Genomic DNA, 26,483 nt, shown 5'->3' on the forward strand with positions numbered 1-26,483 from the left:
ATCGTTTTATTAAGGTGACTCATTGTGTGTGTGTGTGTGTGTGTATTTACAGAAAATTATAGCACATATCTAAATAAATATTACACAATCTTGCCAATGTCCTCAATATATTTGTTTCAGTTGTCTGTGAATGTTAAGCCGAGGAGTTTGAAAGATGGGCTCTCAGGTAGAGTATTATTTGTCATGGCAATCATTGCTTGAGAAAGTTTCTGCAGTTGTTAAAGGAAAGAAGTTTCATCTTAGTAGCATTAAATGTTATTATCTATTTACAGCTTCATTCCACCACAGACTGAAGGTTGTTTTCTAGGGTTTCTACCATTTTCTTGGATATGTGCAGATATACATATCTACTGCATCATGTCTTTTATAGAGCATGGTGTTATCAACAAATATACCCATCTCACGCACAATTTTATCAAGGAGGGATTTTATAAATATCAGGAATAATAAAGGTCCAAGGTTCGACCTCTGGCGCATACCTGCATTAATATCATGTTGTTTAGATGTATGACTATCGAGGACAATCTGGATTTTTCTCTTGGAAGAATCTGATTGTGTTGAATATTCATTCAGAAATACTATATGATTTAATTTTCATAAGAAACCCCCCATGCTAGATTTTGTCAAAGATTTGAATATATCAATACAGCTCCAGCTTCTTTTGCTTTATCCAGTGCATGGTGTATGCATTCAGAGATGGCAGTTTATAATATTTGCAGTAGAACAGTTGTACCTTAATCTATACTATTAGTCAGAAAGAAGCTTAGCACAAGATGGTAGACTAGTGCTTGATTGCTTAAAGACTTAACGATTTTAGTGAAAAGGGGTGTGAGACTGATGGACTGAAAATTAAGCTGGTTAGTTCTTTCATTAGAATTATTTCATACTAGTACACAAAGGCAATTTTCCAGTTATCAGGGAAGCAAGACTCAGTTAAACATCTGTTGAAAATTTTGAAGAGAATGGACAAGCTCAGCAGAGAATTTTTTCATTAGTATAGCAGAGATGAGATTAGACTCACATGCCTTGGAGGTGTCTAGGTGTTTTATAATATCAAACACGAGAAGGCATGATGTTCAGATCTATGAGCGTGGCTTCTTATCTGTAAAGGAAAATTTTTTTTGGGGGGGGGAGTGGTTTGAGGGATCTGTGGTGGAGTTGGAGGCAAAGCAAGTCAACTTTCTTGGTTGCCATACAGGCGACCTGTTGGTTGTTGAATAGTGGAGGAGTTGTTGAATGTCTATTATTTATCACACTACTATAAATTTTCCAGAAATCACAAGTTCCTATTTTCTGCAACTCGATACATTTTGGTATGCCACTTACACTTGTATCTAACTGCATAAACTTTTGTCTAGTTGTACTTCACTTGTGGCAGATGAATCGGCAAGCTGCATGCTGCCTTTGCACAATGGCAGTTGCACAAGTTGAAGTGAACAACTCGGAAGAGTGGGGCTTGCTATAGTACATCTGTGTAAGAACATGCACTTCAATGCCTTCTTTGTATAATTCAGTTGTCTCATTGGCACACTGTTCAACAGGAAGAGAAAAGATATTATTTCATGGGGCATCTCTGATGTGTTCTCTGATGGCTTCGCACTCAGATTTTTTTAAACATATTGCCATTTTTAATAATGACTCCTCAGCTTGGGATTAACAAGTGAACTGTGAGCATTTGTCACACAATCCTTCAGTATTGTAGTTAGCAATAGATCTAGAAGTGAGGCTTCATCTTCATGATCTGGGAGGTGAGTAGGGAATGTGACTGTCTATGTTAGGATATAAAAAGCTATGTCTGCTGCTACCAGCTGTGTCTGTGTAACTTGAGAAACCAAACCAACTACTGTGATAGACATTATAATCCCCAAATGCATGTACCTGGGCGTTAGTACCTAAGGAGAGTGCTGCATTCATACTATCAGAAACATGGTTGATAAGGGTTCTGATTGAGGGAGAATGGAAGAAAAATTATAAGTAGTTAGATAATTTTCCTTCTTTTAGATGGATGATCTAATAAGGATTGCGACTCCATCATATCGAGAGGGGTAACCTTGCATCTGAGTTTTAAATCAGATATTTCTATGCCCCTACTAAAGTATCTACTTAAATAAAGTTTTGATCTCCCATAAAAAAATTAAAATTAGGTAGAAAATAAGTCCTCTGCTCACAAATAAGAAGCATGTAAATATATAGCATGGGGAGAAAACTAAAAAAAAGAAAAAAGTAGTAGTAGGCAGGCAGGCTCGAACCTGTACCATGAAGGAGGAAAAGAACATGGTAAAAAAATAAAGTGACGTCTTTGCCGTTGCATCAATTGCCAAACTGGAAGTGGTGAAGGTTTAAATTAAGGCTAGTCAAGCGAAAAGAGAGGATGACTTTCGAAAATATCGAAAAAAGCGACCCCTCCTTGTAGGAAAGTGCCCAGTTGAGAGTGAAGGAATTAATGTTTTTAGCCAATTTTTTGATATTTGTCGCCTGAAGGGTTGAGCTTCAAAATGATACTGATCTCATGAAAATCTGTCACATCTGTTGAGAGTTTTAGACAGATATACAAATATACATACATACATACATTTAAACAGACAGGTGAGATTTATATTATAGAATAGCGGGCGTGCCCAGCATTGCCCGTGTGTTTGGAGGTGTTTAAAAAAAAAAGTGGTAGTAGGCAAACAGACTCGAACCTGTGACACAAAGGCAAAAAAGAAAATGAAAGCTAATCTGACGTCTTACTGCTACTACATGACGCGACTGGAATTTAACGAAGTCAATCGAGAAGATGACTTGAGGAAATGGCGCTGCTTTTAAACACTTTTAAACCTCGCACAAAGATTGTTTTTAATGTGGGGGAAAAGCAACTACCCCCAAAAAGGGGACACTCTGGCAGTATCTAAATAAATAGCAATTGTCTCAGTATGAAGAGTTTCTCCTAAGGACCAATTACAGAACAACATACTGCCTGGCTCAAAGGCGTTTGTTTTGTATTTATTTTCTTCCCCCACAAAAGCAAATTAGACACAAAGTCATTTTTTAATGTAGGGGGCAGACCAGCTCCCCCCAAAAAAGGGCACTCTGGCAGTGTCCAGATAAATAGCAATTGTCTGATATGAAGGGTTTCCCCCACATTGATCAAATCTAATTGACTTCAAAACGTCCCAACCCAGAAGGCCAGGCATTTGTTTGCATTTAATTAGTTTTGCTGTATTTATAAGAAAAAGACAAACAAGCAAAACAAGAGAATTTGTTAAAACTTGATCAAAAATAAGATAGAGACAATGTCCATTTGTAAATCTGAGATATTACGATCTAGGAAGTATAAGAAAACTTCTCCTGGAATCTAACCAACACAAGAACCCCGATGCAAAAAGCCTTTCATGGACATACACAAACGTGCATGCCCATTTTGCCTTTTATATATTGGGCTAGCGTGGGTGCCTAGCATTGCCCGGGTGTTTGTAGGTGTAAAAAAAAAAAAAAAAAAAAAAGTGGTAGTAGGCAGGCAGGCTTGAACCCGTGAGGGGGAGGTGGAAAAGAAAGTGAAAGAAAACGTCTTACCACTATGCCATCACGCGACTGGAAGTGTTAAGCATTCAAATTAAACATAGTCAATCAAAAAGGTGACTTGCAGAAATTGCGTTGCTTTTAAATCTCTCACAAAGGTCGTTTTTAATGTGGGAGAAAAGCAGCTTTCTCCAAAAAGGGGGTACTCTGGCAGTAAGTAAATAAATAATAATTGTCTCAGTATGAAAGGTTTCCTCTACATTGACCAAGGACCGATTACAGAACAGATACTACCCAGGTAAAGGCCCAGAGATTGTATTTGCGTTCAATTAGTTTTGCTTAATTTATATGAAAAAGACAAATAAACACTCGAAATGAGGGAATTTTTTAGAACTCAGTCAAAAAAAAAAATGTCTGTTTGCAAATCTGAGATATTACGATCTAGGAAGTATAAGAAAACTTCTCTCGGAAGTGAGAACCCCAATGCAAAAAGCCTTTTGTGGACATGCATAAACGCTTGCACCCATTTTGCCTTTTATGACTAGCATTATGCCTGGCATTGCCCTTGTGTTTGGAGGTGTGTGTTAAAAAGAAAAAAAATTGTTAGTAGGCAGGCTCGAACCTGTAACATGCATTTCCCGGGTGTTTGGGAAAAAACAAAAGTGTTAGTAGGCAGGTAGGCTTGAACCCATGATGAACATGTAATGCAAAGACGGAAATGAAAGTGAAAGAAAACGTTACTGCTACACTAAGAAGACCTAGGAAGTGAACAGCGTTCAAATTTAATAATGTCAATCAAAAGTTGACTCGCTAAGTGAATGAGTTCACACAGGTACAGAAATGAATGTTGGCTGAAAGCCAGTTCAGCTTTCCACTGATTTGTTTCCTCACAATGTTGGGGAAACCAAGCTCCCTCAAAAAAGCTAAACTCTCAAATGAATAGCAATTGTCTGATATTAAGGGTTTTCCCCACATTGATCAAAGCTAATTGTTTTTAAGACATCCTGGCACGAAAGGCCACTGATACCTTTGCATTGGTGAGTTTCGCTTTATTTATACAAAAAAGCCGAACAAAGATGCGACAGAACAAAATAGTGTGACTTTTGTAAAAGTTGCTCAAATAAAAGATATAGACGATCTCTGTTTGCAAATCATAGATATTACAATCTAGGTAGTATATAAAAAATTCTCCAAAATAGTAACCCCCCCCCCCCCAGAACCACTGTGAAAAAAGCTTTTGCTGGAACATACAAAAAACGTGTGCGGGCATTTTGTCTTTTATATATATAGATGGTTTGAACACAAAGAGAAATTTAAATTAAGATTGAGGATGTATCAGGATTTAAATAATGGTCATCATGCAAAATAGATATATCCATAAATATGAAAAATACATCTATAAACATAAAAAATATATTCATAAATATAAAAAAAAACAATATATTTTGGAGTCACATGAACTACATTTTATAACTCTAAATCTAAATTAAGGGGCAGATGACTATTTTTCTTTCCATTTCCTCTCTCCATCCTTCTTCAAGTTTTCTAAGCAGTTTAAATCTAGAATGGGTCGACTAGATGAATATTGTGAATAAAAGATTGAGAAAGAACAAAACAGAGCAGGAGATGGTAATCATCTCATGCTCTGTATTGTTCTTCACAATCTTTCATTCACAATAACATGTCTGTCATGTGAGTCGACATCTTTCATTCACAATAACATGTCTGTCATGTGAGTCGACATCTTTCATTCACAATAACATGTCTGTCATGTGAGTCGACATTTTTCATTCACAATAACATGTCTGTCATGTGAGTCGACATTTTTCATTCACAATAACATGGGTGTCATGTGAGTCGACATCTTTCATTCACAATAACATGTCTGTCATGTGAGTCGACATCTTTCATTCACAATAACATGGGTGTCATGTCGGTCTGGTCGACAGGCATGTTTTAAAGTTAAAACAATGAAGAAATAACCAAATTAAACATGTAAGCAAAAGATTTAAGCAAATATGGTGGAAGAATATGTACATATAATAGGCAGTGGGAGGTATTTCAAATTCTATTTAAATTTGCTTTGAAACATAAGATTTTAACAAACAAGCTTTTAAAATAAAGGGTGAGAAAACTTTCTTCATGAATGTGAATTCATTTGATTTTTGGAATTTTGGAACGATAACTAATGCTATACATATATATACAGAGTGAACCCAAAAAACGGGCCCCAACTCTAATTAGGCCCCGTTTCTTAGTGTTTTGTCCGAATGAAATGAAACTTTGGTCATAACTAGTTTATTCTATTCAGAACATCACATCAAAACACTAGGGTATTTGGCCTTTTTTTCTCTGTTCTACAGCATATGTTCTAGATGGCGTCCATTTAGCTTTTGTTTTTTTTGGGTCACCCTATATATATATATATATATATATATATATATATGTATGTGTATATATATATGTATGTGTATATATATATATATGTGTATGTGTATATATATGTGTATATATATATATATATATATATATATATATATATATATATATATATATATATATATATATGGTGTTCGTTCGACCTTTGGCCCTAAATCTGTTGATGTTAAAAAGTCGCCCGTCAGTTCTGTACATAATCCGAACTCCATGGGGAAGATGTTTGTCTGTGAGATGGAGGATAGCAGTAATGAAGATGGAGAAAAGGGTTGGGGCAATGACACATCCCTGTTTCACTCCCGTGTCAACCCTGAAGGGTTCTGTTTCATCTCCACTATTACTGAGGACTGTAGCTGACATATTGTCATGTAGCAGTCTCAGTACCCGAATGTACCTCTCTGGGCATCCAAACCTTGCAAGAACCAGTCAAAGGGCTTGATGGTTCACAGAGTCAAAGGCTTTAGTAAGGTCTATAAAAGCCATGTATTATGGTAAATTTTGCTCCCTGCACTATGGAGTTACAGTATGCAGACGATAACGCCCTTGTAGCCCTCTCAGAAGAGGACCTACAGTGTACACTGGTTGCCTTCACGAGGGCGTACAAACAGCTAGAACTAACAATTAATATAAAAAAAACCCCGAATCCTCCATCAATCACCACCAAACAGTACTCCAGTCTCACCCCCAAACATCTCCATCGACAACGCTAGACTGGAAAATGTGGACCACTTCCCATACCTAGGCAGCATCCTATCATCAAAAGCCAACATAGATGATGAAATACAACACCATCTCAGCTGTGCCAATGGGGCTTTCTCAAGGCTAAGGAAGAGAGTATTTGAGAACCGTGACCTTCTGGCAAAGACCAAAATCATGGTATATAAAGCTGTCTTGCTGCCCACTCTTCTCTATGGATCGGAGACCTGGACCACATACAGGAGGCACGTAAAAACCCTGGAGAAGTACCACCAAAGATGCCTCTGAAAAATCCTCAGAATTAGTTGGAAGGATCGACGCACCAACACCAGCGTCCTGAGTGAGGCTGACATTCCCACTATCACTGCTACTGTTGCTCAATGCCAGCTCAGATGGACTGGTCATGTTGTCCGAATGCCGGATCTCCGCCTCCCAAAACAGATTTTCTACTCTCAGCTTGTTGAGGGAAAGCGTGCCCAGGGTGGCCAAAAGATGAGGTATAAGGACAACATCAAACCAAATCTAAAGCGGTTTCACATGGACCTTGAGACATGGGAGGACGTGGCTGGGAGCAGGTTGGCATGGAGGAGCGCTGTCCACAAAGGTGCTGCGCTTTATAGTAGTGACCTAAATCAAGCTGCTGAGGATAAACGCAAGCACAGAAAGGACAGATTATCAACCAGACATACCCAACCCCACCCCACCACCACTACCTTTATCTGCCCAAATTGAACAAGACAAATTGGGTCTAAGATTGGGCTCTATGCTCACCTGAGGACCCACAGAAGCCACAACGGAGGACAGTCTTACTCAGACACGAGTGACCGCCGATGATGATGATGATATATATATATATATATATATAGTCAAGCTGAGTTTATTTGTGAAAAAATGTGTGAATTTGTTTATACCATCATCAGTTACTATTCCAAAAGTGTTTGTCTCAACCAAACTTTTTATTTAAAAAAAAAAAAAGTAAGCGTCTTTAATATATGTCAGTTGGACTGTTTACATTTTGACTATCCGTCGCTGAGTTTATTTGTGAAAAAATGTGTGAATTTGTTTATATCATCATCAGTTACTATTCCAAAAGTGTTTGTCTCAACCAAACTTTTTATTTAAAAAAAAAAAAAACAAAGCGGGAGACCAGTACCCGCATTAAGCTGGTCTGCAGTTTGACTTGCCGCTGGCTATCTTGCTTTTGCTTGTTGCTGGATGTCAACATTTTGAACCGAGAGAGAGATTTAGTTGTCGTACAAAGCTAAAACTCTGTAACATCATCTTTGTATAGATATTCCCTCAGGCATTTGTCTATTATAAAAAAAAAAGAAAAAAAGTCCTGTGGCGGTAAAAAAGCTGTGACGTCTGTACGCCTGTAATGCTGGATGCATGTAACAATTATTCTGCCATCATTATATGTATCTATGTATGTATATGTGTATGTATATTTATATATGTATGTGTGTGTATATTTATATATGTACATGTGAGTTTATATGTATTTATATCTATGTGTATATGTATGTATATGTGTCTATGTGTATATATGTTTGTGTGTGTACATATATACATTTATAAATGTTTGTATGCATGTATGTGTGTATATGCATGTATGTGTATGCATGCAGGTGTGTATGTATATGTATGTGTTTGTGTGCATGTATGTGTGTATGTGTATGAATGCATATATATGGATGTGTATGTATATGTTCGTAAGTGTATGTATATATATATATGTGCATATGTGTACGTATATGTATGTGTAAGTATATGTGTGTATGTATTTGTATATGTGGATGTATATGTATGTATATGTGTATGTATGAATGTGGGTATGTATATGTATGTTTGTGTATTATGCATTGTGTATGTATATGGGTATATATGAGCATATGCTTATAGACATGTATGTATGTATGTATGCATGTATATATTTATATGTATGTATACCAATGACCGTCTTGTTTATGTTTGTATGTGTGTGTGTATGTATATGTATGTGTGCGTATTGTGTATTGTGTATGTACGCATCTATATATATATGTGTGTGATATGTGTACATATGTATGTGTGTGCGTGTATATATATGTAGGTATAACAATGACCGTCTTTAGTGTCATGTCTGCTTGAGCATGTGAATTCGCTGGCAGGACTATGTCATTTTTCGGGCTCATGAACTTTCAGTGTCTGAGGGAGTGGCACTCGTCTGACAAGACGTTGCAATCATCATATATATATATATATGTGTGTGTTTATATATATATATATATATATATATATATATATAAAGTGAACATGTCTGTGTATATTTCCCTACGCAATAATTTTGTCAATTATATGTCTACAGATTCGAAATTTAATATACAGGGCACTGAAATTTGAGAAAATCTTTGTAATCCGTTTTCGGCCAAAAATTTGGCTGTTAAGGGGTCAAAGTTCAACGATGTGACCTTTGAGAACTCTATCAAACTCCTCCGTCAATTTTGGGTATAAACACTTGAAATTTTAGATATAGGTTCTTTGGATATGGATCAAACTTAATAACTTGATTTGAGCCCAAAATAATAAATGTTAAGAGGTCATAATAGGGGTCAAAGTTTTTTAAAATTTGACTTCTGCGGTCTCTACCAAATTACTCAGACAATTTCTTGTCCAAACATTTGAAATTTTACATAAAGGGTATTCAGAGATAGGGCAAGCTTTTTAATCGATTTGGGTCGAAAATTTGAGCTACCAATATATAAATGTATGTATGCATGTATGTTTGCATGTCTGCCTAAAAATTTAGATAGAGGTGATGAATTCAAAGCTCAACCCTGAAACAAATACCGAAAAATTGGCTGGAAACAATATCTTCACCCTCAACTGGGCACTTTTCTACAGGGAGGGGTCGCTTTTTTCGCCGATATTTTCGATAGTCATCCCCTCTTTTCGATTGTTCCAGCCTTAATTTAAACCTACGTCACTTTTGGTTTGGTGGTGGTCGTAACAGCAAAGACGTCAATTTTTTTCCCCGTTCTTTTCCTCCTTTGCGGTACGGGTTCGAGCCTGCCTTCCTACTACCACTTTTTTTTTTGCTCAACATACACCTCCAAGCACCCGGGCACCCATGCTAGTATATATATAGGATGGAATGATAAAGTTGTCACCCTAAAGAAAACAAGATTATAGCTTTATTTTATTAAAAAAAAAAAAATCAATTCAGGTGATTTGATTTTGTACTAGAGCTGACATCTATTCAACGAAGCTGCCTTCAACCTCAATCACCGCCTCAATACGGGTCTGGAACTGGGAGTATGCTTTTTCCATAACTGCCAGTGGGAGTTCAGTGATTACTCAACAGATGGCGGCGATCAGTCTGGCTTTGGTGTTGTGAGCGGTCATGTTTGTGATGGTCTTGGTGTATTACTAAATGAAGTAGTTCAGTAGATTCAGGTCGAGGGAGATGGAGCGGGGGGGCAGTGAGAGAAAAGTACAAAGTTGTAGCACTCCTTCTGAAGCCAAATCTTTGGATTTGTGGGCCGGTGTTTATTTTCTGTGCTTGCATATTGAAGGTAGTATATATTGAGATAGTATACCCCACATAGCCAGCTTTGCAGTGACCATTAAAGCGATAACCAACCATATAAAGAAGAGGAAAGCACTTTTGATCCTAAACACCATTCAAAGTTTAGTGGCAAAGAAACAATGCAAAACGACTGAAGAAATGTGTGAAAACAATGAGAGTTTTAAAAGCAACAATTTTATTCCCATTTTATCGTTTATGCATAATGGTGTGTAAAAGATAACCATTGGCCAAATGGATTACAGTAATACTTTGAAGTTCAGCATCTAGTTTAGTACTAGAGCAAATCAATAAATGTTGGAATCACTTCAAGTCAAGAAATTTTATCAAAAATGATTTCGAGATGTCATTGTAGGTATGTACACTTCCTTTCATCCATTCAATGAGGAATATATTTTTGGACGTCAAAATTGAATATTATTAAAAAAAAATAAATAATAATAAAATAATACTCTCGTATTATAAACTGGAGATAGGCAGATCTCTAGTTTCTTATTCAATCTTTGAGCTGATTATGTAACAAAAAATGACTCGAGGATGAGGATCATCGGGGACCAAATTAATGCATGGGGTTTCAGAAAAACAATTTGTCATGCTGTGTTGTGCATGGATGTGTAAGAATAAGATTGGAACATGTGTGTTTGGTTGGTAAGAAGGGAACTGAATAATGGCACCCCGCTTTATTGATTAATTGCTATGCGCATGCGTGAGTGCATACAAAAGTTAGATCACAAAACTGGAATGAAAGAGTCTATATAAAAGTTAATGAAACGAAAGAGCAGCGCTATCATTACATCTCCCTTTCTCTGAAAACAAAGATGACTTAGGTATGTAAAACAAAACAAAGAAAATGGAAAAGCTGGTTCAGGGTAGACTGCCTGAACAGCTACAGCGAAGCAGGGGATCATTCTGCCCACGAGATGCTTGCTGGGAGGTTATGAGTCTTTGCTCACCATAAGTTCATTTTTGATGGTGGTCGTACCACCCTACCACTAAAGGTACGTTTTTGAGTGTCATTTGGTATGTTTAGGGATGCACACACAAGTGGATGCACAGATGTCGCACATTTTTGTGGAGCTGTGTTGGGGAGGTCTTGCGACATTTGTGGGGTAGGCGTCACTGGAATACTTCTTATGTGTTGTCGGTTTCTTCGCAGCACATGCCCATTGGCATTCTTCAGGAGATAGGAGCGGTGACCATCTACCTGGGATACTACAATCGCTGAGTACTAGCTTCCAGACACAGGATTCTGTACCCTTACCCATATAGGGGTGGTAGATCTTCCTTAAGTGCATGTCAGTCAAAATACCTCTTTTGGTTCTGCTGGCGTTGTTGGAATGCGCTGTATATCAGATCCTGATCATGGTTGTTTCTGATTTTGGTGATCAGTGGAGATTGGATTCGTCTACCCATGAGTAGTTGTGCAAGGCTTGGTATGACACTTGAAATTGGGGTGCAGCGCCAGTGTAGCAGTGCGATCTCAGGAGTTGTTCCCGACTGTTTGGCTTTCTTGAGAATATTCTTGATAGTCCTTATTTGACGTTCTATGAAGCCATTCCCTTGTGGTCTCTGAGGTGACGTGGTGTCATGATGGAAGCCCCATTCTTTGGCGAATTCACGGTAGAGATGACTTGAAAAGTGTGGTCCGTTATCGCTGACTATCTTGGATGGTATGCCAAACTCTGAGAAGATTTGGTGTGTGATGTTCACTATGACACTGCTTGGTGAATGATCAGGTAGGCGTTTGACTATAGGATACTTTGAGTAATAGTCAGCTATGATCAACCATTGACTTCTGTGGAGATCAAACATATCTGTGCCAACTACGTCCCATGGCTTTGTTGGGATGTCATGTTGCATTAGTGGCTCTTGCATTTGGGAGGGCTGATGCTGTTGACAGATACTGCATGACTTTGTGAACTGTTCAATGTCTTTGTTTATGTTCACCCAATGAACAGTGTCCTTGGCAAGGAGTTTTGTTTTCTCTTGTCCTAAATGAGCAGCATGTAGTTGTTCTAATATGTCTTTTTGAAGTGTCTGGGGGATGACGATTTGTTGTCCTTTGAAGATAAGACCATCATCAATTGAGAGCTGATCTCTTAGGCCCCCGAACACTCTGATGTCAGTGGGCAGCTGCTTGATTGTCTCTGGCCATCCCGTGATGATGGTCTCTTTCAGCTGGTTAAGCAGAGGATCCGGTGTCATACACTGTCTTAGCTGTTTGATGTAATTAGTGGAAAAACGAACTGTATCAACCCGGACATCAAGTTCGATAGGGTCGGCATTACAAGGTGGTGGTAGGCGTGATAATCCATCAGCCAAGATGTTGTCAGATCCCTTGTTATATGTGAGCCTGAAATTGTATCCTTGGAGTTTTATTAGCATTCTTTGCAGACGTGCTGAGGCTGAGGTGAGCGGTTTGTCGATGATCATAGTGAGGGGTTTGTGGTCAGTGACGGAAATGGTGGCCATAGGGGTATGAGTGGAACCTCTGTGTGCCAAATACGATGGCCAGTAGCTCATGTTCGATACATGCGTATCTCTGTTCTGTCTGTGTGAGGCTCTTGCTAGCATATGTGACAGACGATAGATTGCCCTCCTCATCTGGTTGTAGCAGAGCTGCACCGATTTCATGTAAACTCGCATTACAATGCATGTATATCGTTTTTTTTTTAGGGTCAAAATAGTGGAGCAGGGACGTTTCACTTTTTATCTTTTTGAAAGCTTACTGATGATGTGGTTCCCACTGGAAAGCAGAGTCCTTGCGTAATAGGTCACGCAACACTGCTGTCTTGAAACTGAAGTCCTTGACAAAACGTGACAGGTATGTCATCATACCCAAGAATTGTTGTAGTTCCGTCTTGTTATGTGGTTCAGGCATTTTCTGTAGGTCACGTACCTTCACCGGGTCTGGTTTTAGTCTGGTGTGTGTACAGGTTTCCAAAAAAGGATATTTCACGGCATTTGATCTTGCACTTCTCCGAGTTCAAGGTAAGGCCTTCTTTGGTAACGATCTCCATGAAACGTCTTAGGTTTTCGTCACGTTCCTGCTCTGTCGACCCATATATGGTGATATCGTCAGCTATACCACAAGCACCAGTGCATTTCTCGAGTATTCTGTCCATCTCGAGTTGGTAATGTCCTGACTGACACACAAATGGCACTCGTTCAAAACAATACCTTCCAAATGGTGTTTGGAAAGTTGTTAGTGGCTAACTTTCAGGGTAGAGCTTTATAGACCAGTACCCAGACTTAGCGTCCGCTAAGTCTGGGTACTGGTCTTTGAGAAGAATTTTTCTCCTGCAAATCAGTGGTTGAGCTCCTCGACAGTTGGAATTTGGTGGTATGGCCGTATGAGAGCTTTGTTTAGCGCTCGTTGGTCTAAGCAAACCCTAATTGTGTTGTCACATTTGGTGACATAAGTGAGAGAGCTTACCCAGTTTGTGGGTTCGTTGATGCGGTGAATGACTCCTTGCGATTCCATCTTGTCGAGTTCCGATTTGATTTTTCCGCGCATGGCTATAGGTGTCCTTCTCGGTGGGTTTATGTGGCATGGTACATTGGGGTTGACAACAAGCTTGTGAATGTTCCGAAATTCACCAATACGGTCAAATCTCTCAGGGTATAGATGCATTAGGTCAGCTACACTATTGATGGGTTGGTGCTGGCCTGAGATGGCACAGTTCATTGTCACTAAGAGCCACTGATGTTGGCATGCCCAATATGGCTGCTCCTGGTACATCAACCACATAGAATTGGGTATCCAGCCATGGGGAGGTTTTACATTTGCACCTAAAAGTTGTGGTGCCATAACAGTTTATCCTGGTATTGTTGTAGGCTGTTAACATACATTGTGTTGAGGTGAGTGATCCGGGCATTGGGTTTCCAGCTCTGTCTATACTGCTAGGGTACATGTTGCGGAATATGCGGATAGGCAATGTATTTGCTTGTGCCCCTGTATCTACTTTCAGATTGAAGGTATGAGTGCCTAGGTGGTCCTTTAGCTTGATGCTTAGATCAACAAATGCCTCATTTCGAGGATCTTTCATGTTTGCTGACTTTCCCACCGCTGCTACCATGTCATGCTGTGTTGTGCATGGACGTGTAAGAATAAGATTGAAACACGTGTGTTGGTTGGTAAGAAGGGAACTGAATAATGGCACCCCGCTTTATTCATTAATTGCTATGCGCATGCGTGAGTGCATACAAAAGTTAGATCACGAAACCGGAACGAAAGAGTCTATATAAAAATTACTGAAACGAAAGAGCAGCGCTATCATTATACAATTTTCTTTCTTTCAATGTTTTTTCACCAAACAACACAAACTAGATCAAACCACCAGCTACCGATTACTATCTTTTTTCAATATTTAAATAGTTGTGAAAAAGCAGTAGGAGAGGATATGTTCAAAAAGTAATGAGAGAGAGAGAGAGAGAGAGAGAGAGAGAGAGAGAGAGAGAGAGAGAGAGAGGGGTGTTATAAAACACTTTTTAAATTATTCTATTTTCATTTTGGGAACGCCGGATGGCTCTGCTAGGTTAACACCGTTCCATTAGTTCCTACGGCTGAGGAGGCACTTATGACTACAAAACAATAAATCGCTCCGACTACTACTCGGATCGGCTACTACTTCTGTGGAAGTTAGTTTCTTAAAAAAACTAAAAACTAAAATCAGCAGTAGGAGCTATTACCACGGCTACTGTTTGAATCTGCTGCGACTGTGAAAAGCGAGCGCAGTTACTACTTCATTTCTACTGCAGTGTTGACTTCACCCCTCCTCTTACCGCCACCCGCAACAGAGGAAAAGGGTGTTGACAACAAGACGAAAAAGTGGGATTCGCGACTTCCACACTTTTCTTCAACATAAATCGCCAACGTTACTACTACTACGACTACTGTTGTTGAAGTGACTTTTTGTTACGGAATTTCAGGAAAAGATGTGAGATAGCTTTCTTCCTTGGACGGACTATTTTACCAAAATGGGTTTTGAAGGGAAAGCATTTTGTTTGAAGCTGTGTGTACTATGCTTCACATTTTTATTTTGGGTGAGTCTTGTTGCTCTAATTTCTCTCTTGTGTTTCATTTTTATCTTCGTTTAAAAAGAAATCAGCGATACTTCTTTCACTCCCTTGCTCTTGTTGTTATCAAATAAAATGAAAACATTTTTAGGGATCCTGCGTATTTCTCACAGACAAAACGAAAACCACATTCAAATCGGTGTGCAATTTATTTCACGGAGAACAGGCGATTTTAATCTCTTATTTTTAGAAATGAAACATTTATTTTCATTTGTTTTTAATTTATAAAATGTCTTTAGAAATGAAAGTATTTTCCCCCAAAACCTAAAATTATTGTAAACATTTTGTTGATACAACTAATCTGATACCATTTTGTAGTAATATTTATTAAAAAAAAAAAATCGTTCGTTTCATTATAAACTGAAGCTTTTTAGATATTTTTTCAGTTAAAACTTTATAATCCCCCGAGTTTACAACAGTTAAAGAAATTGATTTCATTTTCAGAAAAACTGATCTCATTTTCAGAAAAACTGATCATCCTAAAAGAAACAACGAAAAAATGAATTTCCATAAAAATTTTTTCGTTGATTTTATTTTATTAATAAAATGAAATGCTTTCCACAATTTTATTTTCTAATTCGATTTTGATAATTGTAATTTGAGTTACTACTATTATCTATAAAGATTTATTTTCAGCTTTTTTTTCCCCCAAAAGTAATTATAACCTTGAAAGCGATATCTAAAAAAAAAAAAAAAAAAAAAAAAAAAAAAAAAAAAAAAATCACCCTAGTAGTTTCTCAACATGTCCAGAAAAATCGGGACATTGTTCTTATTTACTCGCTCCTCCCCACGAGGGAAATGTTATGGGGAAAATATAGTTCTCTAAAATGGGCGACTCTGGATTGGGACACAAAAAAAAAAAAAAAAATAAAATAAAAATAAATAAAATAAAGATACCTCCTTCCCCACAGAGATATTGTCTGTCATCATGCTCATCGAATGTGACTTTTTCTTATAATTAATTTAAAATTAAATTGAAATTAGTTTAAGTAAAAATCATTTTAGGATTAAAAAAAATCGCAAAAAACAAAACTAAACAAAAAACGCAAGTTATCGATTATCAAGCCAAGAAGTTTATCGAAAAAATAATTTTTCAAAATTAAATTTTTTTTTTATCCCCTAAAAGTGTGTTCAATTCGTTATTTTACATTCTTTGTAGTATGAATCCACTTTTTTTTTTTTTTTTTTAGAATATAAAACATTATTTCCACTACTTTTTATAGAAATCAGGAAAACAATTACACTGGGTACAAGTCAGTGCCCATTTCTATAATGAATAAAACAAAATACACCTCGGTGCATAGAAAAATAAATAAAACTTTTGAAATTTATTTTTTCGATAATCTGCCTCTAACAACAATAATCTGCATCTTTAAATATATTCTAAAGTCATTGGAATGTAAATCGTGATTCTACCCTAAATTCTACTTGGTAATGTTTATAATTTACTCGTAACATCTCCCTCTTTCCTCTCACTAGCAGTATTTTTTCAGTTTGATTAAAAACAAATAATTCAAGAGTTGTTATGCTAATTTGGATGAAACAAGACATGTAAAATAAAAAAGCACAACCCATTAGTAGCCCGTTTTCTATCCTTAATTGTGTCTCCTCCCCTCCGTCATCACCAACAACAAAAAGCCCCCCACCCCTCATCGTGCCTGAGCGACAAAACCACTCACGCACTTTGTCGAAACACTTGACATTCAAATAAAATATACTTTTAACATAGCAGAGATATAGATACTCGTGACTGAATTTTGTGTTTGTCAAACATTTCGTATTAAGATCGAATTTAAAGAAAAGAACCAAAATAATTCCTGAACTTGATCGATTTCTGAAACAATGATTTACTTTGTAATTCTGGCTTTAAAAAAGCATAAAGAATTTAGTTTAGTTGTAAAGTAAGTTAGAAAAAGTGATTACAAGAAATCAGATTATAAACTAGAATCCTATTCGAATAATTTTACCAAATATCATCAAAATTTTAACGTTTAAAAGTTAATATTTTAATAAAAGTTAATTTTTTGATAATCATTAAAATATTAACTAAATATTTACTATTACCGACATAAATAATTTTAATATCGTTGGGAAATTAGTTCAAAATAATTTATTTTGTTTTATTTACTCGTTTGTGACCTATTTGTGTAATCGCATAAATAGCGATTATGAGTAAAGAGGCCATTTTTTTGAGTCAATAACGTAAACAAAAAATTTTTTTCCCCTAAATCTGTCTTTTCGCGGATTTTAAAAGCATATAACTTCTATTAAATATTAATTCCTGGTTCTTGTCCAGAATTTCCTAGTATAGTAAAAAACAAAAATAAAAATCTGTATGATTGTAGCTTAGCTACATCATTGTACCTATTTACAATGCCTCCCCACGGAACAGAGTTATCAGGGTCGTTTTTTAACGTGGAGAAAAGGTACAAAAATTGTCTCAGTCGTGAAGGATTTCTCACTGAAAGAGAACGAGAAATGGAAGTGCCGCATCTGAAGAACAGATACTACACTTTGATCTTGGCCAATTATTGTAGCTATGAAACGAAAAAATATTTTTAAAATATTACGTAAATTGATCAAGTAATTTAATTTTATTTTTTAGCGATTAATGAGAATTCGTAGACATTACAACATAAATCTACTATGAATTTTATCTCCCTTTGTTTCTTGAGATTTTTCAAAATTTTCAGTTACCTTCCGGATACTCATAAAATTTGATTTTCTTGTTTAAAAAAAACTTGATCAATTCACGTGATTTTTGAAATGTGACATTTATTCGTTTTGTCACAGGTGCGGGTGCGTACGCCGTACTGCGTACATCATACAGAGTTTTCTTTATTTTTGTTTTTACTATACTGGACAAGAACTCAATTTCAAACAGTTCACAAATGGGTAGATAAACCAAGATAAATTGTTTTTGACGAATTTCTTAACTGCATTTAATTTGAAATAACTTATATCCGGAAATATATAGGTGTTTACACTTTTTAAAGTTTTAAATAATCCAATAATCGGATTTGAATTTTTAAAAGTAATTAAAAAAAAAAAAACTTTTTGGGGGAAGTGGGGAACACACACACACACACACACACACACACAAAAAGAAAACACCCATTAAATATTATTTTATATAATCACGCATTCCTAAAATTTAAAGATGGAGCTCGTTTGATTCCACTGCATTCATTTTCCTTTTGTTCCATTCTCTCTCGGCCAACCAATATTGAAATCGAGATTCCTTATCGATGACACAGGCTCTCTGCCTCTCCTCTCAATTTGCTAGAGATACTAACTTCTTGCTGTTAGTCAAGATTTATTTTACTGATTGATCTTTTTTTTTTTTTTTTTTTTTAATGGAATGAATACTTATTTTTGAATAAATCAATAAATTCCCAGATTGATTTTTTTTTCTCAAATTTCCATTGGAATGTCATTCGCACTAATTAACTTGTAATTAAAATGAAGAATGCAAACCTTGAAATAATCTTGCATTAACTCATGTCAAGATTTCTCAAAAGATTACCATTGCCCTTAAAAATAATGAAGCAGAAGCATCCATAATTTTTTTTTCTTTCTTTTAGAAAAAAACAAACAAAAAACTTAAGGATAAAATACATTGTTTATGAAAATTATTTAGATATTATTTAGATATTTTTGAGTGAAAATTAAAAAAAAAAAATCAGTTAATTTCGAGTTAATTTCACTATTTCATTTTTATTGTGATTTTTTTTTTCGAAATGGATTTTTTTTCACTCTGCAGTTATTATTATTATTTGGGGGGGGGTCGACTGTTGCCTTAATGATTCCTCAAACAAAAATTTGGTAATTGTTTCAAGGGAAACTTAAATTTTCATATCTTTAATGTTTTTATTTGATGTCATTAAGCATCGTTTTATGAAATCTGAAATTGGATAGTTACTAATTTCACACCAGTGGAGTACTGGAGTGGAGTAGTGAGTGTACTACTTTCACTGTATCAACAAAAATGTCTATATTCGTTTCATTGAAATACATTTGTTAGTAATTTTAGCTCACTAAATCTTCCATATGTTAGTTTTTTTAAAAGCTTAGATATTTACACTTGTAATTTAATTAAAAAATTTTTTTTTACATCCCTGAATAAAACCTTAAAAAAAAGAAAGCAACAGTAAATGTTTCGCTTTTATGATCGTTGATGAGAATTTCGTTTTACCTCAGCTGCAACTCTTTCTTCTCCATCATATGATCGTCTTCATTACTCACTGACACCTGCAACGTTTATATATATATATATATATATATATATATATATATATATATATATATATATATATCCTTAAACAATCCTTTATTCAAAATCAATATTGGCGTTCGTTACTAATAAAATAAATATATCCCCTTACACGCTTTTACCGAAAATGATATAACTTGAATTCTACTACCACCACGACTCGTCATCATATGGGTAATTAAAACGAAATGACACCGATAAAAAAAAAAAAAAAAAAAAGACAAAAAACAAACTTATTCTGTGAAAGTTGTAATAAAATTTGATATCTTCTATCGCAAAGTGAAAGTGTAAACATTACACTTCCTCAGAAAATGCAGTTACTTACCTTAGGATTTGGGTAGTTAATGTGCGTTCAACTGAGGCCATCGAGAGAAAGAATCACATACTGTTTCATGCGAGGAGATAAATTGCAAAGAAGCTGTCTTTTTTTTTTTTTTTTTTTTTTTATCTGGTATTAATAATAGTGCTGTCTGTGGCTGTGCTTTGAAAATTGTTAACAATGCTCTTAAAATTGTATGAAAAGTTGTTTGAACCCAAATAAAATTGCCCCTCTAAAAAACAACAAAAACAACCTTTAAGATTTGCCGTTTTTATTTGTTCTTGTTAAATTCTAATTGGTTGCTAATTAATTACTTAGTGAAAACTAAAATATTTGTTTAATCTATATCACGTTTAAATATGGCATTTTTAAATAATTGTCTTTTCATTAAAATGAACCCCCTCCCCTAAAAAAAAACCGATTGGACTGATTGTTACAACTGCTACAAGAATTTTAAATGCTAATGCAGTTTCCGATGTGAGATTCTTTGGCCTTTTGGCTCGCAGCAAAGATTGTAATAATATTTACACTTCTCATAATCTTTCTAGATTGAGAGTTTTAATTTTTGCACCAATCCAGTGTTGTTTTTTTTTTATTTTTTAAAATATTTTTTTATTTTTGGAAGGTGGATTTGTAAGTACCTCGAAACACGAAATACAGATCTCCCACTTCCACTGTATGTGGCACAGCCATCATAACTTTTGTACCATTTAAAAGAAGTTTCAATTAAATTAATAATATTTTGGTGCTAATGCTCCGGGCTATTTTTAAAATAGTATTTTCAAGATTTATTAAAATTTTACGATATGTTTTGATTAAATTGTAAGGAATAGGTACAAAACACCCCGTCCCCATGTTAAAATAAATAATAACGTTACTATTTCAGTACGAATCAATAAGTGCACATAAAAAAAAAAATCTTTTACAGCGTACGAAAATAATAAAAATGCGAGACCAAAATCGTGTTTATATTATCGACGCTTTAAAACAGCGTTTCTATGTAGTGATTATTTCGAAGACATAAACACACCCGTGTTTAAAAAATCTAGCAAAATCCACTAATGGTCAGATTTTCATGAAATTTTCGATACATATTCAATTTTAAACTAACTTTATATTTTAAAAGCAGTTTTCGTTAAATATGTGAGGGGAAATGTTTTTAAGCGTTCTAACCCCCCTCCATATTTCATGTCACGAAAAATAAACAAAATAAATTTAGGGCCATAAAAATTGCAGCATTTTATAAAGCTGAAGAGTTTACGTAATTAACACACACACGCATATATATTATAGTTTTTTTAATAATTTTTTTTATTCAATTTTCACCCCAAACAAGGCACAATGTCATTTTAAAGTAGGGGCTACTATCGGGGACATAAGTTGCAGGGACATTATGAAGGAAGACGAGCAGCAATATGTCTGTTCACATTACACTTACATGTCAGTACAGTTGGCAAAGCAGAATCCCGGAAGGGACTTCCATGGTCTAGCAGTTCTGGGGAAGAAACTATTGGAGTAGAAGGCTTTCTTACACCTAGAGATCTCTACTGCGTAGGGGTGGGATTTAGCTGCTTGTCTGGCTTGTTTGGTATTTACATCGAGGGGGGGTACAAGTGCTTGCTGTTCATTGTAGCATCCACCATTCAAATATCCGATCTACCTCTGCGTTCCATGTTTAAAAAGGATGTGTCCTCTATAGTATTAAACGTGACGGAATGGTTAATTGTAGATATAGACCGTTTTATACCCTCAAAAAAAGTTCCAGCAAAAACCTAACAATAAATTACTATTACAAAAATAGATGTACTGAGACTAAAGCCGCTTTCAGGACTGCCAGCAACCACTGTAAAAAAGTAATAAAGAACGCAAGAGAGTTGTATGCTCAGTCCGTAAAATCCAAAGTAGCTGAGCAGCGGCTTGATTCCCACCAGTTTTGGCAAATAGCAAACAGCTTCCTGAACAGAAGCATGTGCTCTATCCCAACTATCATCAATGTATCTGGTAATCTCGTCGGCATCAGACAAAGCCAAACTCTTTGCCAAGAACTTTGCAGTTAATTCTACCCTTTGCGACTAAGGCCACCAAACCTCAATATTTCCTCCTGTATCAGAAAACACACTATGTGATATACAAATATCTGTACGTACCTTGATTCCAGTAAAGCAACTGGCAAATATCTGTATCTGTACCTTGATTCCAGTAAAGCAACCGGCCCTGATGGTATTCCAATTATAGTACTCAAATAACTTCAACCAGAACGAGCGCCCATACTTACAAAACTGTTTAATCGTTGTCTTAAGGAGAACTGTTTCCCATCACCCTGGGAAATCTCATCAGTATGCCCTATATTTAAGAATTCAGATGATTGCTCATCACCCTCTCAGAATAGGCCAATGAGTCTCCTGTGCGTCATGAATCTGTTAAATACAGAAGTAATCAACCATCTCAGCAAAAATAACCTTCTTAATGACATGTAATATGGTTTCTGTTCTGCTAGATCTACAGCAGACATGCTTACAATTATCTCATAGGATTAACGAATCTCCTGACGGATTAACTTTTCTAGGGCAATTGCTCTTGACATATTAAAAGCCTTTGATAGGGTAAGGCATAAAGGTTTACTTCACAAGATCTCCAGCTACGGTACAGCTGGAAATGACTTCTCAATTAAATCATTTCTCTCTGATAGGTTCATAAGAGTAGTGGTTGATGGGCAGAAATCAGAAGCTCACAGTATTAATGCTGGAGTCCCTCAGGGGTCCATCCTGAGCCCAACTCTCTTCCTGATCTACATTAATGATCTTCCAAATAACATCCTTACATCATTTGTAGACATTTATGCTGATGACACTACTATCTATGGTAGCACATCAAAGACCGTAAACGACCAAGTTCTCTCTGATTCTCTTTCCTCTGATCTTGAGCACGTGGTACAATGGGGAAAGAGGTGGCTGGTTACTTTTAATGCATCTAAAACCAAGCTTTTATCCTTGCATCATCAATGCTCTGAACCCCATCTGGCATCAATTGAAATGAATGGCTCTCGTCTTGGGGAGGCCTCATGTTTTGACAAGTTTCTGGGCTTGATCTTTACTCCTGATCTGAAATGGAACACATCAAATCTGTTGCCAAGGCCACTGGAAAAATGGTGGGATCCTCCTATCGATCCAGTAGATATCTTACTGCTGATGCAATTCTCTATCTATATAAGAGCCAGATACTTCAAAGGATGGAGCACTGTTGCCACATCTGGGCAGGAGCTGCTAGAAAAGACATCCTGCCTTGGTAGAGTTCAAAATAGACTTCGTAGCCTCGTAGGGGATGTCCTTTTCTCTTCCCTACAACCTGTTTCTCACAGAAGAGATGTTGCGGGTTTGTCTCTGCTTTATCGTTATTTTCATGGCAAGTGCTTGACTAAACTCCAGTCTATGGTCCCCTCTCGCCAAACTTTCACAAGAAACTCTCATCTAGTTGAAAACACTATCAATAATTTCCCTCACTCTTTGTCTGTACCTAAACCTAAATGTAGATTCTTTCTTAGAACTTCATGCTTGTGGAACTGTCTTCCGTTTTCCTGCTTTCCAGCTGACTACAATATGGTTGTCTTCAAGTTCAACATAAACAAGTTCTTGATGAGCCGTTCCACTTAAGGTAACAAATTTATGGAATTTCCATTACTAATGATTATTATATTGTCCAATTGACTACTGTACACTGATTAATCCTTATCCTTGAGTGGCCTTTGGGCCTTGATGAGTGATGATGCCTATGTAAAAAAAAAAAAAAGTTCTTGTAGAACAGACAGAGGGAGGCAACATTTCGTTGATGGTACAGATGCTGAAGCTTAGATGACAGTTCATGACCTATCAGGTTGGCGACTCTCTTTTGAACCCTTTCCAGGAGTGAGAGACTAGTAGCAGATGCAGCAGCCCATATGTGACAACAGTACTCCATACATAGGCGAATGGTGGCTTTATAAAGATACAGGATTCTTTCAGGCATCCATAGCTTTTTTTTAGCATGATAGAAAAAGCTCACCTTCTTCACAGCAGCCTTGGCAGTGCTCTCAATGTATCTGTTCCAACTCCTGTTCCCTGTGAATGTTAGGCCGAGGAGTTTAAAAGAAGTATTTTCAGGTATTGTGTTTTAGCCATTGCTATTGGTGGTAGAGAAGGTTTCTTGTAATTATTGAAGGAAACAAGCTTAATCCTGGCAGCATTGAATGTGACTATTCATTTTTGTCCCCCATTCCATTACAGAGTGGAGGTCATATTCTAGTGTTTCTGCCATTTCCTTAGATATGTGTTCATTTGTTTTCCACTCGTGCCTATTACAGAGTGTGGTGTCATCAGCAAATATACCCATCTTAGACAGGGCTCTACATTGCGAGTAAATCACTCGCATTTGCGAGTGATTTTTTCAGTTACCGACTAAAAATAAAAAAAATGCTTATCTTTTTGGTGACTTTTTTTTTTTTACCGACAACTCATTTAATAGTGAATGAAAAAGGTCTTTTCAACTTATATTTTCTTAAAATAAAACCAACAAAGTCAATTTATTTAAACAATACAACAGTAATGGAAGAATATACTTTTTTTCTTTTTTAAACGCAGGCTTTTGAAAGAAATATCTCAAAAATCAAATTGATCAGGTGCTATTATTTCGCAAAACTTTGACAGTAGTTGGCTTCTTTTGAAGATTCAAAACGAATATCATTGGAATAACATTAGAACTATGCATGTTAAGTGGTGGTTTGCAGTTAAGGTCTTCAGAAAATTAAAAAAACAAAAACAATTATTTTGCTATCTCTTAAATACAGCATTATATTTAATTTAAGCTACTACTGCGGTAAGTCAATTTTCAAATATTTTTTTCTTAACAAAATTTACATTCTATTAAAACATTCAATAATGAAGTAAAAAAAAAAACGTGTTGATGCTTCCTTCCATATCTTAAAAACTATTTGCTGCAATTTTGAATCCAATATTTGTTCATAACACCCGAAATTCTATGAAAATTAAGATTTTAAAGGTAAGTCCTGCTGCAGTAGTGTATTATCGACATTCACTAACAAAAATAAAACAAAACCAATTGTCTTTCCGAAATTATCCGCGATTTTAAAAAAATTAATTTCCATCTAATTTTAAATTGTCCACGATAGATTACTATGCCTATGTGATAAGTCAGTTTAATATGCGTGTGTGCGCACATATGGCACATGAATAGCCTTGGTGTGCGCTCGAGTGTACCTTAACGAAAGCTATAAAATGTCCGAAAATAGTCTTAGGGTACATACACATATATATACATACACATATATATATACACACACACATATATATATATATATATACACATATGCATACATATAAACATATGCATCACATATATAAACATGTGGACATATATATATATATATATATATATATACACATATGCATACATATACGTATATGTATATATATAAATATACACACACATATGCTACATATATATATATACACATATGCATACATATACACATGCGCATACATATATACATACACATATGCATACATACATACACACATGCATATATATATATATATATATACACATATATGCATACACGCATATATATACGCATATGCATATATGCATATATATATACACACATGCATACATGTATATATATACATGCATATGCATACATGTATATATATATAGACACACACATATGCATACATGTATATATATATACACACATATGCATACATGTATATATGTATACACACATATGCATACATGTATATATATATATATATATATATATATACACACACACATATATGCATATATATATATATATATATATATATATATATATATATATATTTATATATTACTAGCAAAAGTACCTGTCGTTGACTGGGTTCAAAAACAGCGTACAGAAAATGGACTCTGATTTGTGAAAGTATGATAGGTTATGAAAAGGAAGGGTTGTAAAGAGATAGCTTCGAATTGTGGAGTATCAAAAAAAAAAAGCAAAATATGATGAAAGTAAAAATAAAATAGATAAACCCCATAATTTATTATACCATACCTGTTCACACTGAAACACTTATCACAATATTCTGTGGATCTATATTAAAAAACCTTGTTAAACTTTGTGACATATTTCCATTGTATGGAGGTCAGGTGCGAACGAACAGCCCATAATTTTATTATACCATATTTCTTCAAACTGAAACATAATTATCAAAGTTTACTTACTCAGATAGATATGAAAAGTCTTTCTTAAAGTTTGTGCCTATTTCAATTCTATGGAGGTCAGGTGCGAACGTAGACCCCACAATTTTATTATATCATCCCTATTAAAGTTAAAACATACTTATCAAAGTATTCTTATGTACATCTATATAAAAAACACTTGTAAAGGTTTTTTTTTTAAATAAAAATTTTTTATTTCTATACTTTGTGATCCAGGCGTGAACGCAGACGCAAGAATTTTGATGAACCACTGTTCTGCCAGATAAAACATACCCATTACTGTGTCTCGATACATCTTCTATTATTATGTAATCAGTTTTTAAAATAGTCAACCATATGCGAGCCTATTCGTGACCAGACACACA

General features: G+C 35.6%; 2 protein-coding genes across 2 annotated transcripts in view; one reads left to right on the forward strand and one right to left on the reverse strand.

Moving 5' to 3' along the window:
* LOC145293153 (12S rRNA N(4)-cytidine methyltransferase METTL15-like) overlaps positions 1–20,701 on the reverse strand; it is a 574,136-nt gene extending 553,435 nt beyond the window's left edge. Inside the window, exon 1 of the mRNA XM_080139603.1 lies at positions 19,876–20,701. The gene's annotated coding sequence lies outside the window, so the exon portion shown is untranslated. The remainder of the gene's footprint in view (positions 1–19,875) is intronic.
* The window catches only part of LOC145293154 (tetraspanin-8-like), a 340,031-nt gene continuing 327,064 nt past the window's right edge, over positions 13,517–26,483 (forward strand). Inside the window, exon 1 of the mRNA XM_080139604.1 lies at positions 13,517–15,244. Within this exon, the coding sequence (XP_079995730.1) occupies positions 15,179–15,244 (66 nt within the window). The 5' untranslated portion in view covers positions 13,517–15,178. The remainder of the gene's footprint in view (positions 15,245–26,483) is intronic.

The sequence above is a fragment of the Euprymna scolopes genome, chromosome 14 (assembly GCF_053919585.1).
Source record: "Euprymna scolopes isolate OS-2025 chromosome 14, ASM5391958v1, whole genome shotgun sequence".
Classification (NCBI taxonomy): Eukaryota; Metazoa; Mollusca; class Cephalopoda; order Sepiida; family Sepiolidae; genus Euprymna; species Euprymna scolopes.